The 15,117-nt window shown below is 39.1% G+C and overlaps 1 protein-coding gene across 5 annotated transcripts in view; it reads right to left on the reverse strand.

The window, feature by feature from the left end:
• SIK3 (SIK family kinase 3) overlaps positions 1-15,117 on the reverse strand; it is a 262,793-nt gene that overhangs the window by 115,404 nt on the left and 132,272 nt on the right. For all 5 annotated transcript variants that reach the window (XM_061145088.1, XM_061145086.1, XM_061145087.1 and 2 more), the window contains exons 2-3: positions 6,733-6,849; positions 3,065-3,128 (exon numbers count right to left, since the gene is read on the reverse strand). In XM_061145088.1, the coding sequence (XP_061001071.1) occupies positions 3,065-3,128; positions 6,733-6,849 (181 nt within the window). The remainder of the gene's footprint in view (positions 1-3,064; positions 3,129-6,732; positions 6,850-15,117) is intronic.

Here is a 15,117-nt window from a genome sequence, read left to right on the forward strand (position 1 = left end):
CTCCGGCAGTTGGTGATGGACAGGGAGGCCTGGCATGCTGCAGTCCATGGGTCGCAAAGAGTCGGACACAACTGAGCGACTGAACTGAACTGAATTCCCCTATACATAGTGATCAGCTTCTGATGTTATTCCTCAGCGAGGCACATATCCTTTTACATCCACAATTACCAACAGATCACTGGATCACCATGGTTTGAGTAGAGCTTCCTTCCTGTCTTTAACCATGCCCAGCTGTTAAAATCCAAAAATTGTGGCTAGTTGCTCTATTATTTTCAATAATGTCCTAGAGCATAAACTGGTCTATAAACAATCTAATCAAATTCTCGTTCCTTTGAAGGAAGAGTTTCTGAGATCAGTGTTTGATTTTTCTTTTGACCTTAGAAGGCTCTTGTGATGTTCTATTCCCTGGTTCTTACTTGCAAACTAGCTGGCTTATAGTTTAGCCTGCTCAAATCTCCTCTGAAATGCCTTTTACCACAACCTCCACTGTTTTTATGAATGCCTTCGGGCTTAAACTTCTTCATTCTCTGTTGCAAATGAAGCCAGTCCCTACGGGAAGAAATTAGGAGCTATATGTGTTATGGTCTGTTTCTCCCTCTGGACAAATCTCTGAGCCAGGACTCTGAAGCTAGACGTGGGGACAATGGCAAAGCTTTCTCTGAGTAACACTCCCTCTCTAGGAGTAGAGTTCAGTGGAGAGAAAGGGCGCAGATTCTAAATTCTCCCTGCTTGCCTCTCTTGAGATAACCTACTAGTTTAGAACATAAAGCAAGAATGAGCTGGGTCCCAGTATTCTCAGTGTGCCTCACCCAAACTCTACAAGTATGAGTTGGGCAGACAAAGGACTCCTCACTGTTCAACTGCTCTAACCCACGCCTTAGCAACAGCAATAGGTAGCCGGGGCAGGATGAGAAATGTTTATGTCCCGTTCCTCCAGGAAGAAATCCATTAGTCTAGGTGAAAAGGGGAGGCCAGAGGGCAGGCTGTGGTCTTGGCTGGAGTAACCTTGCCGATTTGGAATCTCCACCTTGCTGAGTTGGCTAGAGGGGAAGAAGGAAGTAGCACTGGCTTAAAGACCACAAGCGCTCTTATTTCTTAGCAAATTTTCGTAGATGTTCTTGAATAAATGTTTCTTCAGTTGCTGTTCACCCTCAGAACCATTTCCAGAGACTTTAAATGGCTGGAGTTTAGGGGTTTTTAAAAATTACTTTCACCAGTTTCACTCGGGAGGGCAGCAGAGTGTCTCACATTCTCCTACCAGCAGTTCATCAACCACTTGTTCTATTACACAGAGGAAAAGGAAGCAAAGTGCTAGGGCTCTCTATGTGCTATCTCATTTAATCGTCCCAACTACAAGGCAGATATTACAGATCTGACTTTATAGGCCATGAATGTGAGTCCCAGAATCCAAGTGAAAAAGCAAATAGGTGGCAACAATGTGATTCAAAACCAGGCAGAGCTGCCTCCAAAGCGCATATTCTTGATTAAATCCATCCTTTCACCTCTGGTACAGATACCTAAAAACCAGACCTCATGAGACACGTCCATCCTTGTGCAGGCACAGTCGTTTCTCTTGGTAACAGCAATTTCTTCCTCCTCCAGATCTTTTATAACAATACCATGAGAAGTACTATTCTATTTCCTCACGTCATGAGCTATGTTCCCACAAAGAATCTACGACCAGGGCATTGTTATCTTTTCTGTACTTTTGAAATCTGTCTTCTAAGGAGCAAGGTAGCTCTGATGTGCACTGTGTTTGGTTCTTTGATTATTATGAATGTTAAGAGGACAAGGTCTCTTTGCTCCCAAGACTACCATTATACATAAGCAGATACAAAGGCAAGTGAAAACATCATTAGGAAATGATACCTTTTTTTAAAAGATTCACACTTATTTTGAAGATTATTAGATATCAAATGATCAGCTTTCAGTTTAACATATCAAAAAATTCTCAGTCACAATTCACCAGTCACTAATAAGAAAATGCCACTTAACGGTGATTTCAGGCTTTTTAATATATATTAGGCACCCTGATGCTGGGAGGGGTTGGGGGCAGGAGGAGAAGGGGACGACAGAGGATGAGATGGCTGGATGGCATCACTGACTTGATGGACATGAGTTTGAGTAAACTCCGGGAGTTGGTGATGGACAGGGAGGCCTGGTGTGCTGCGATTCATGGGGTCGCAAAGAGTCGGACACGACTGAGCGACTGAACTGAAGTGAGGCACATAGCAAGTGCCAATATTTTAAAAATTTAAAAAGTTCTTACCATCCAGACTTAAACCAAATCAAAATCTAAAAAAACACACTAGATAAACCTAAAATACATAAGAAACCCTTTTCTATATTCACATGCCAAAAAGAAATAAAATTTAAAAATAAAAAGACATGTCAATCTAGGTTTGAAAGTTTAGTCTTTATTTGGCTCCATTTATCACAGCTACCAAAAGAAAAATTGAGGGGGGCCAGTTTTTACCACCTCAAAATGACATATTTCCTCATAACAAATTCGCCAGCTTAATTCTAATGTTGTGCTAAGTGTTAGAGGGGGAAGAAAAACACAGTTACTGAACACAAAACCTCCTAAATTACAAGAATCATCAAGGAGACTGTGAACACATGGTAAGGAATACAGTTACATGTCATATTTAAGTAAATGTTAAAGAATGCATTAGGGTGAGACTGCTTGCTCTGAGAGACTCTTCCATATACAACAGGGGCCCACCACATTTGAAGGGGTTCCGTCACATGTTGTCACTCCAGCTAGAAACTGGCGGTAGGAAAGACCCTCATGTTCAGAGAAATGTTTTGTTTTTGAAGATCTTTAATCTCAACTGTCAACACCTGACTGAAACAAACAAACCACCTTTGCTAAGGAAACAAAGATGGTGAGACCTTTAAGAGGGGACTCAAACATAATTAAAATTGCTCTGTTGGTAGAAGATGCCAGCGCTGAAGGACAGCATCAAGTGACGGCCGTTCACGTGACAAAGGCGTCGGGCAGCTGCTCTAAGTGCCGCAGCGAGCTCAATAGCTGCTTAAAGAACGCAGTGCGTGTACTCACCAAATATTTCCCCTCCACTCGCATATTCCGTCACCAGATAAATCATCCGCTCTGTCTCCATAACCTGGTGCAAAGGCAGGAAAATGACAGTGACACAAATGACAGGCTGATAGCACAGGAAGAGAAACCAACAACTCTTCCTTTTGTCATGTGAAATGTTAACAATCATTTCTGCCTAAAGGAGACTTCAAACTTGTGGGGCTGGGAGGGGAACAGATATAAATGTCTTTAAGAAGGGGAGAAACAGGTATTCCTCCAAGTTCTTCAAAGTAGGAAATATTTACTACTTGAGAGAGACAGTCCTTGCATTGTCCCAGCAGGACTCAGCAGTCTTTCAAGCTCCACAAAAAGACGCAAAGATGCTGCCAAGAACCAAAAAGTTCACATTTGGTCACTTGAAGTTTTGGATCATTGATCACTTGAAGCTCAAAAATGTCCCTCCCAAAACCCAATCAAAATAAAACTTAGGGAGAACAACTGGAATCACTTAAGAACTACACAGATATTACCTATAGCTGTGCTTTTTGAAAAATGGAAATGACAACTTTCCATTCAACAACCTCAAAGATATAACTACTCATTTGTATTTTAATCTTAGTCTTTATTTTGCTACTTTTCTAAAAACTTGTGGTGTGTTGTCAGTACCTTCTTCCTTTTCATCTTTTTCATCAAATATTTATTAAAGTATTAATATGTAAGTATAAATGTTCATTATAAACATTTTAAATACCTAGTATATAAACAAAAGACCAAACGTTTTCCTCTGTCCAAGCCTTTCCATTTTATTCCCCAGAGGAAACTCTGTTAATAGTTTATTTTATATCATTCTAGAGTAGTGGTATCCAACAGAAATACTATGTGAGTCTCACATACAATTTTAACTTTTCTAGTAACACATTAGAAAAGTAAAAAGAAAAAGGTGAAATTAATTCTATTGTATTTTATTATCATTAATATATTTCAAACACTTTTAATTGTAAACAGCTCCAGTTTTTATATTTAAATTAATATTAAATAAAAGTAAAAATCCAGTTCCTCATTCATGCTAGCCACATGTTAATACACAACCACGTGTGGCTAGTGACTATCAAAGCAGGCAATACAGTTCTACACTTTCACTATACTTGACAGTTAATTATTTTGTCAAATCATTCCCGAGTCATTTTATTTTTGACATCTCTATACATTAATACCATTATAACAATAGATCTATTTCTTCTTTTAAATGGTTTTATAGTACTCCATTGTATGTATGCACATTATTTCAATTTTTCAATGTAACAACTGCATCATTTTTCTCACTTTAACTTAAAAACTCTCTACAGACTGGTGATACTAGCCCACTGTTACATGTATTGCTTTCAAGCTCTCTATATGTTGGCTCATGTAACAAAAAGTAAGTATCCTAACCATATGTAAGTGTTAAAGAAAAATAAAAAAGAAGAAAAAAAATGTCATATTGTATATCTCCTTTATACCAGGCCTTTTATGGACTTCCCTGGTGGCTCAGACGGTAAAGCGTTTGTCTAGAATGTGGGAGACATGGGTTCGATCCCTGGGTTGGGAAGATTCCCTGGAGAAGGAAATGGCAACCCACTCCAGTGCTCTTGCCTAGAAAATCCCATGGACAGAGGAGTCTGGTGCAGGCTACTGTCCATGGGGTTGCAAAGAGTCAGACACAACTAAGTGACTTCACTTTCACTTTATTGACTGTAAATTTTTTTATTTTTTTAAATTTTGTTGAAGTAGAGTTGATTTACAATGTTGTGTTTAACTTTAGACTTTTTTTTTTATTTTTAAGCTTTTCAGGAGTTCAAAAACTTCCCTATATAGTTATTTAAATTTGGTTCACTCTGGAAGCCCAAGGAGACTGAAGCTTTAGCAAATGACATAAAAACTACCTTAATACTGTATGAAGACGATTCAACAGTCATACTCACCTTGGCAACTCAGACTCTCCCATTAACAATACTAGCTGCCAGACAACAAAATTAAAGCCTAAAAGAGGGTGATATTCAAAGCCAGGGTTGAAAGTCTATAAATCAGAAAGGCTAATGAAATCTTGGGTAAGAAAGGTAAACTTGCAGATTTCAGTGATAAGGTTAATACCTATAAGTTAAACTTTTAAGGAACGTCAGCCTTTATAATGAGCTCTACAACTATTAAAAGTTGATTTATTTTAAAAAGTGAGGTCAAGAAGTTTACTGTCTGTCAGGATAGGAAGGAAGCAGCATCTCTGAACTTGCAGACACAGCTCTTCAGACAACCCCAGGAAGCTTTCATGGGTTTCCTTCTCAGGCACAACGGAGGTGTTGCTCAATATAACTTTGTGTGATAAAATTTCAACAGTCCTGCTCCTGCTGATCTAATTCATTTCAGGATGTGAGCAGGTGATGCCAGACAAGAGCCCTAAGGCTACAGTCGTAAACATGCACTGATATCACGACATGCTTTCTTTTCTATCAAGTAGCAGACTGAAAGGCTGCCTGCTGTGCCTCAGATGTACTCTTTCCACTCTTACACATGATCCCAGGTCTGGGCCAGTAACCACTTACTGCAGACTAACAGCAGCAAACGAACTGAGTGGGTGGCCACTTCCTGCAGAACGAGGTGTTGGCTGTTCTGGTAGAGAGCAGTGAGCAGCGCTGGCCGCATGCACAGGCAGGGCTCATGGTTGCCAACACACTGCAATTTGAGAAGCACCCCAAAGCCCCACCTCTCCCAAAATATCTCTTCCACCCGCCTGCTAAGGCAAGGTCCTCCTCTCCTATCTGGCTTAAAATTCCAGCCATTAGATTCACTACTTTTGCAGTAAGGCTAGGGAATCACTTTTGATGACGGCATGAAACATGCATGCTTCTTGGGAAGGTAAGTAAACTAGAACAGAAAACTCTGCCATTATGTGGAGTCAGTCTCTTGGCTGGGCTTCCGTGGTGGCCCACGTGGTGAAGAATCCCCTTGCAATGCAGGAGACCTGGGTTCCATCCCTGGGCTGGGAAGCCCCTGGAGGAGGGCGTGGCAACCCATTCCAGTGTTCTTGCCTGGAGAATCCCCATGGACAGAGGAGCCTGGCAGGCTACAGTCCACGGGGTATCAAAGAGCTGGACACGACTGAGGGACTAAGTATGCATGCACAATCTCCTGGCTATCGAAGGAATCAGTGCAGCCTTAGGAAACCATGTCTGGGATCCTATCAGAGCTGAAAAGGAGATAGGTTTGACTGGTACAACAAGCCACACTGAAAATACCCTTGGTGATAATTCATAAAATGATCACAGACATTGGTATTTCAATAATGCTGTAAAAGTTAATATTATTTTAATCTCTTCAAATTCTCTGTTCCTTTTGGATTTCCCATTCTGCTTTAGGATTCTGACCTAAATAAATAGGTTCTCATCACCTTCTAAATAATCTTTTTGTGTAACTCTAAGAGTGGCATCCAAGCTTACCTAGGTAAGCTAGAGCTTACTAGTAAATCCCCAGGGGAAACTGAAGTACTGAGTTGGGGGATAGATAAGAAGGTGGGGAAATAGTAGGATGAACATACAAACATAGAAAAAAAAAAAAAGCTGCATATGTTCACCCACCCACCTTCTCTTCAAAAGTACCCACAGACACAAGTGACCCCCTGGGTCCCTGCTGCCCCACGCCACCACCGGGGACCCCACCTGGTAGAGCCTGATAATGTGGGGGTGGCACAGCATCTTCATAATCTGCACTTCCCGGAAAATCTTCTTCAGGTTCTCTTCATCCAGCTGCGTCTTATCAATGATCTTGATAGCAACCTGACAACAGAGAAAGAAAACTCACTCACCACGCATTATTAAAAAGCATTTACTAAGGAAATTAAATCTACTTTAAAACATATTCCACAAAATACAAATTGCCATTATCTTGTTTACAGGACGTCAATGAAGAAAATAAATTTACTCTTTTTAAAAAGACAGGAAATGGATTCCTAGCACGTTGGTCTCAAAGGAACAGACTCCAAAAGCTAATGGGTCTTCTGCCATTTCTTAAATTGCTCCTACAGTAAAACCCCAGAACAAAATACTTCATTACCCTGCAGATGCGGTTACAATCTAGGCAAATCATGCTTTGGTGCAGACACTCACATGCAGGTCTTCTTATTAAGACAAGAAGCTTATATGATAAGTAAATGATGACTTGGTAAGGTCTGACTAGAAGTTCCACAGGCACATCCCACATCTCAGGAGGCGCTTCTATAATTCAGTAACGGTGATAGTAGTAAGGGTGGTGATGGTGGTGGCAGCAGCAATTACTATATACTGAACTATAGACTATATATATATACTATATACTGAACTATATACTATATATATATACTATATACTGAACTATATACTATATAACTACATACTATATATATACTATATATTATATATATACAATTACTATATACTATATTATATACTATAGAATACATCATGAGAAACGCTGGGCTGGAAGAAGCACAAGCTGGAATCAAGATTGCCAGGAGAAATATAAATAACCTCAGATATGCAGATGACACCACCCTTATGGAAGAAAGTGAAGAGGAACTAAAGAGCCTCTTGATGAAAGAGAAAGAGGAAAGTGAAAAAGTTGGCTTAAAGCTCAATATTCAGAAAACTAAGATCATGGCATCTGGTCCCATCACCTCATGGGAAATAGATGGGGAAACAGTGAAAACAGTGTCAGACTTTATTTTTGGGGGCTCCAAAATCCCTACAGATGGTGACTGCAGCCATGAAATTAAAAGACACTTGCTCCTTGGGAGAAAAGTTATGACCAACCTAGATAGCGTATTATAAAGCAGGGACATTACTTTGCCAACAAAGGTCCGTCTAGTCAAGGCTATGGTTTTTCCAGTGGTCATGTATGGATGTGAGAGTTGGACTGTGAAGAAAGCTGAGCGCTGAAAAATTGATGCTTTTGAACTGTGGTGTTGGAGAAGACTCTTGAGAGTCCCTTGGACTGCAAGGAGATCCAACCAGTCCATCCTAAAGGAGATAAGTCCTGGGTGTTCATCAGAAGGACTGATGCTGAAGCTGAAACTCCAATACTTTGGCCATCTCATGCGAAGAGTTGACTCATTGGAAAAGACCCTGATGCTGGGAGGAATTGAGGGCAGGAGGAGAAGGGGACGACAGAGGATGAGATGGCTGGATGGCATCACTGACTTGATGGACATGAGTTGGAGTGAACTCCGGGAGTTGGTGATGGACAGGGAGGCCTGGTGTGCTGTGATTCATGGGGTCGCAAAGAGTCAGACACGACTGAGCAGCTGAACTGACTGACTGACTGAATGTGTGTGTATATATATATATATATATATATATATACATATACTATATACTACATACTGAACACTTACTATATGCCAGTATGTGTATATATATACTATATAAACCTTAGTGCTTTGTAAATACTAACTCATTTAAACCTTACAACACTCCATATTATTATCAACTCTTGTTCTACAAATATGGAACCTGAGACACAGAGAGATTCAGTAATCACCCAGGACTAGGTAATTTATAGCTAGTATGTGATAGACCCAAGAATGAAGCCCAGGTAGCTCAGCTTTAGAATCAAATTCTTAATGATGATCCTAAAAAAATCGTTAGGAGATCTTTCTGTGTTGTATATATACAGCTTCAGCATAAAACATCTTTCTACTTTGCTCGTAATTCTTAAGTTACTCAACAGCACACATTTAAAGACAGAATAAATGATGAAAGATGTTTTTAATCTACTAAATCTAAACTTCCTCATTATTCTTAAATATCCAAAATATTGGGTTGCCCCCAAATATCTCTATGTCTTTTTCAACTACTCAATCAGTATGTACTGAACACATATTAGCTGGATGAAGGATCAGGGCTAAGCAAATTTAGCACCTTTCAATTCCTAAAATTACATGGGTCTATACACTGGGGGAGGAAAAGAAAATTTACACTTATTGAGAAAAAGAAGAAAAAGAAAACCAGGGAAGCAAAGATGTCAATTATAAAAAAGTTCAGCCCAAATAAATAAAGACAGTATGGAACTATACATAGTAAATGATTCAAATGTAAGAATGACCAGCACAAGAGTAACTTTGTTTGGAGTTGTTTCTGATGTTAGGTTAAGGACTAATGGAAGGAAGGCACAAGGAGACCAATTCCAGCTCAATTCGGAGTTAAGCTCTGCCTTGAACATGGAATGTGATAAAATGAGGTGGATGTGGCTTGAGCTACGAAGATTAACCAGACACAGCCTTCACTTCAGGGACCTCACAATCGAGTAGAAAAGAAAGACATATGCGAAACAGCCAACTATACAGCACTGGAAATACAATAAATAAAGCTATGTACATGGTATAAGTAGAACAGAGGATGAAGTATGACCTTCACCTGGGGGAGAAAAAGTAAACACAGGTAAAGACTTCACAAAGAAGAGAGAACCTGAGAAGACACAGAATTGAGATGGGCAGAAAAGAGGGAAGAGAATTTTATAAGGAGCAATAGCACAAACATTAACAAATCTCACCAGCTAACTGATCTTCTAATAAGTTGTCCTGAATCCTACGGCCCCTAACCACTAGTATTTCTTCTTCTCATCACTGTGCCAGACCACATATAGGACCTTAACTCCAGCAATTAGTCTGGCATCTGCAGCTGGTTCTCTAAGAACAATTCCCAAAACAACAACAACAAACATCACAGTACAGACAGGAGCCTGGCAGGCTACAGGCCATACGTTCACAATAGAGTCGGTCACGACTGAGCGACTAACACTTTCACTTTTTTCATAATCTTAGAAGTAAATTCAGAGAGATTTTAATATACAAAAGCATCAAGTTTCTGCCTACTTTATAGTGCGATTTAAGCTTCAACAAGACACAGGGAGGCGAAGTTTTGCCTAGCAGCTGGACATGGTATCAAGCTGACTGGGATCAAAATCTTGGATTTGTCTGGTAACATATAACCATATAACCAACATATAACCAAGTTATTTAATTTTTCCATGGCTCCTTATCTATAAAGTGTGGGCAACAATAGAAGCCACCCTAAAGGTTATTGAGGATTAACTAAGCTAATGAATGCAACCTGCTTATATAATGCCTGGCACGCATATACATTCGTTACAGGTACTGCTTTTGTTATTATTTCCTTTTTTTCTGGAATCAAGCCTTAAATGTTAGGCATTCTTTGGCAAGGATTAGATTTGCTTCACTAAGTGACATAGTTCTGGATCTGCAACACAACAACTCCTTTCTTAAGGGGTGATTTGGGGGACCTAGTAGCAAAATAGCTAACAATTTGTGGGCAGCATTCAGAACAGGCTGCTATCAGCTGATGTGTGAAGAACATGGAAGAAATGGAACTGGGAAGAAAATGCATTTCATTCAGCAAAGTCAGACTGAGCCACAGGATGGAACCTACAGCAAGACCTGATCCTGAAGGCTATGTCAAAGAGAGGGAGGGAGCTGCTTCCTCAATGCAGGATGGGCCCCCTTCCATCCATGCTAAGTAGCTAATGCAAGGGAGGAAGCCACAGGACTACTCTGCACAGGCACCTAATGGGACCACTTACTAACAGAGACGAGAGCTTCCTCGCACTTAGCTCCTACCTTAGCTGCAACTGAGGAGTAGAAGTTTTCTAAATAGCAATACCTTAAAAAAAATACCAGTGAAACAGAAACTACCAAGTCAGAGAGCAGGCAGCTGGCAAGCAGGTAGTTCTAACTATTTCGAAACTACTTGAAAAGACCAATGACCGTGAATTTTCACTGTTACAGATTATTGGAAGCTATATAATAAAGGCTTTAAAAGTAGTACATACTAGTTGCTTGAAAAATAAAATGTGTCAATAACAAAAGGTAAATGGGCAGGTAAACAGAAGATAAGACTCTCAAAGAATGTTTTTAGATTAGTGTTAAAAATCTATGAATCACATACTTGCACATACATATGAAAAGCATAACAAATAAAGAGGGAAACTTCCAACACATTACCAGCAGACCATATATTTCTTAAGTTTGACTACTCTACACAGAATCCTTTCATCCTGCAAAAAGCATGATCTTGTGAATTAACAACAGTATTAATTAAACATGATATTATATAAAATATGTTGCTAAAGAGATACAGATTATTGGGAGTCCTTAAGAATTTCCTTACTCAATATATTTCCATTCAACAAATTTCTTTTTTAATACACAGGTGGTATAAGGAAAAGTTAAACTTATATTGTGCCAAATTTAAAGTCCTAGTTCTTTATTCATTCTAGAAGGGGAAAACAGCCATTTCCTCCTGTTCTCACTTCTAAACCACAGTTCCTTTAACTCTTACCTAATTTTTGTAAGTGCAGTAATGCTCTTAGGGAATGAAGTTCAAGAAAACAGTTTTCCTCACACACACAATAATTCACTCACATATCCTGATGTCACATTCACAGGCAAGATAAGGTGACAATAAAAGCCAGCGAGCCAAGAAAATGTTCAGTATTAAGGTCAAAACAAATCACCTTTCCTCCTTACCATCAGAAATAATCAGGTCTCTTCACTCAGGGAGATGCTACGATTAATGAGCAGCTTAAAAAAAAGAAACTACTTAGGAAGAAAACGCAAAGACCATAATTGCTAAAATTCCTCCAAAAAGAGAAAGAGCTCTCTCTTAAACCAGTACGCAGATGCACGCATAATCATTTCACAGAATACAGTAAACAAATGAAATGCTTTTAAGAAGATAAGAGAAAACATTATAACAAGTGCAGAGAAAGATTTGTTTTAATTTTTATTTTTTTCTATATTCTTTCATGGAAAGAAGTCTACCTCTCATTGAAATGCACTAACATTTAGGCATTTTGCCATTGTTAATTATTTTCAAGAGGCTGTCTTTATATTAACTTCTGTAGCTAAGTTTGTATTCTCTTATTTATATGACAAAGCTTATCTAGTATCTAGATTACTCTCAGCTCAGGTCTAGAATCATTTTATGGTTTAGATCAGTGCTATGCAATGGAGTAGATACTAGTCACATGTGACTACTGAGCACTTGAAATGTGACTAGTTCAAACTGATATGCTATACAGGCAAAAATACATATCAGATTTCAAAGACTTAACAACAAAAAGGGAATGTAAACTATCTCACTGATAATTTTTACACTGATTACATGTAGAAATAATATTTTGGATATACCAGACTAAATAAAATATATTATTAAGCCTAATTTCAATAAAAACACAACCCTATGGAATGGGAAATATATATTTACAAGTCACATATCTGATAAGGAGTTAATATCCAAAATATAGAAGGAATTCATACAACTCAGGTAAAGAAAAAAAAAATCCAATTTAAAAATAGGCAAAGGACCTAAACAGATATCTTTTCAACCAAGACATACAAATGGCCAACGGGTACATGAAAAGGGACTCAACATCACTAGTCATGCTGCTGCTACTGCTGCTGCTAAGTCACTTCAGTCGTGTCCAACTCTGTGCGACCCCATAGATGGCAGCCCACCAGGTTCCACCGTCTCTGGGATTCTCCAGGCAAGAACACTGGAGTGGGCTGCCATTTCCTTCTCCAATGAAGGAAAGTGAAAAGTGAAAGTGAAGTCGCTCAGCCGTCTCCGACTCTTCGCGACCCCATGGCCTGCAGCTTACCAGGCTCCTCCATCCATGGGATTTTCCAGGCAAGAGTACTGGAGTGGGGTGCCATTGCCTTCTCTGCACCAGTCATGAGGGAAATGCAAATCAAAACCACAAAGAGATACCACTTCCTGCCTGTTAGGATGTCTACCATCAAAAAAGACATCAAAAGCCAGCAAGGAAATGGAGAAAAGGGAACCCTTATACACTGTTGGTGGGAATATAAACTGGTACAGCCACTATGAAAACACTACAGAGGTTCCTCAAGCAATAAAAAATAAAACTACCATCAATCCTACTTCTGAGTATATACCCAAAGAAAACAAAATCATTATTTCAAAGAGATTATCTGTCTTGTGATGTTCATTCAATAGCCAAAGTATGAAAATTACCCAAGTGTCCATCAACAGATGAATGGATTAATAAAATCTGGTGTATGTACACCACAGAATACTATTGGGCCTTAAAAAAAGAAGAAAATTCTGTCATTTGCAACAAATGGATGAACCTGGGAGGACATTATGCCAAGTGAAGTAAGCCAAAGACAAATACTACATTATCACACAGTATCACTTAAATGTAAAATATTTAAAAAAGAAAGAGCCAAACTCATAGAAACAGAAAGTAGAAAAGCGGCTGCCAGGGGCTGAGGAGTGAGGAAAATAGGGAGAGGTTGGTAAAAGGGTGCAATCTTTCAGTTATAAAATGAATAAAGTCTGAGGATCTAATGTAAAAAAAGGTGACTACAGCTTATAATATGGTATTGTATAGCTTAAATTTGTTGAGAGTAGAACTTAAATATTCTCACCTAGTAGGAAGAAAACATAACTATGTCAGATGATAGATACGGTAATTAACTCGACTGGAGTAAATCCTTTCACAATATATACATATCAAAACGTCATATTGTATACTTTAAGTATCTTACAATTCTATTTGTCAATTATACTTCAATAAAACTGAAGGGAAACCTAATTAATATCACAAGTCTTTGGTTTTGAAAATATGATTACTCTAAAATTAAAATTATATAGGTGGCCTTCATTTCATTGGACAGCATTGCTCTAGATAATGCCAATAAGCCATCAGTTAAAGCAGAAATTTGGACACTCTGGGGTCCTTGGATCAAATACTGAGAACAATAAGGCATTGTTGTATGTAATGAATTAACTTCTCTCCTATATACCTAGAATGGTACCACCTTTGGGAAAACTGAGAAAATCGTCAAATTTTTTTTTTTTCCTGTTGGACTTAATTCTTTCCATAAGGCTTAATTCATTCCCAGTTGAAATGGCTTCTAGAAAAGGAATTTATTAAATGTCTTTACAATCAGCCTTGATGAAAAGCTTTTTTTCTTTTAAACTTACTAGAAAATAGAACTGTCATCAGGAAAACAGGTTTAAAGAAACCCCAAACCACCATTGACTACAGAAACCAGACTAAAAGGTTAAACCTTATAGTCTAGTGGGCTTCTCTTGTGGCTCAGCTGGTAAAAATCTGCCTGCAATGTGAGAGACCTGGTTCGATCCCTGGGTTGGAAAGATCCCCTGGTGAAGGAAAAGGCTACCCATGCTAGTATTCTGGCCTGGAGAATTCCTGGACTGTATAGTCCATTGGGTCGCAGAGTCAGACACGACTGAATGACTTTCACTTCTCTTTACAGTCTAGTGCTAGGCACTAAAGGGTCAGGATTAAAGATGTACCACATGGCCACATTCAGGATGTAGGCTGTTCATATTCTTGGGGAGATCCTGACCTTTGCACTGGAACCAACCAAGGATTTCGTATTTTAGTTTACAAGAAAGAAATCAAGTACTAAGGGGCAAAGCAAAGATATGCATTTGAAAAGAACTCGTTACTCTATCCATTTTACACGTCATCACAACTGTTTTTGGGAAAATATGCAGCTGTCAAGCCCAAGGAATGACAGACAATACAATTCCAGCCAACTCCAGATAGGAGGACTCAACAGGACCACCAAAGATAAGATTTACTCAGTTCTCAATGAACCGCAAAGAAAATACAGTTGACCCTCGAACAGTGTGGCTTTGAACTGCTCAGGACCACTTATACCAAATTGTTTTTCAATAGTAAATACTACAGTTCTAAATGTTCCATGGTTGGTTGACTCCTCAGATGTAGAGGAAACAGGGGTGCAGAAAGCCAACTGCTAGTTACAGGTGGATTAATCCCCATATTGTTCAAGAGACTATTAAAGTTTTAATAAAAGAAAAATAAAAAAGAGTCAACTATGGAAAATCCCACGGATGGAGGAGCCTGGTAGGCTGCAGTCCATGGGGTCGCTAAGAGTCGGGAACGACTGAGCGACTTCACTTTCACTTTTCACTTTCATGCATTGGAGAAGGAAATGGCAACCCACTCCAGTGTTCTTGCCTGGAGAATCCCAG

Source organism: Dama dama, chromosome 1, assembly GCF_033118175.1.
Source record: "Dama dama isolate Ldn47 chromosome 1, ASM3311817v1, whole genome shotgun sequence".
In the NCBI taxonomy this organism is placed as follows: Eukaryota; Metazoa; Chordata; class Mammalia; order Artiodactyla; family Cervidae; genus Dama; species Dama dama.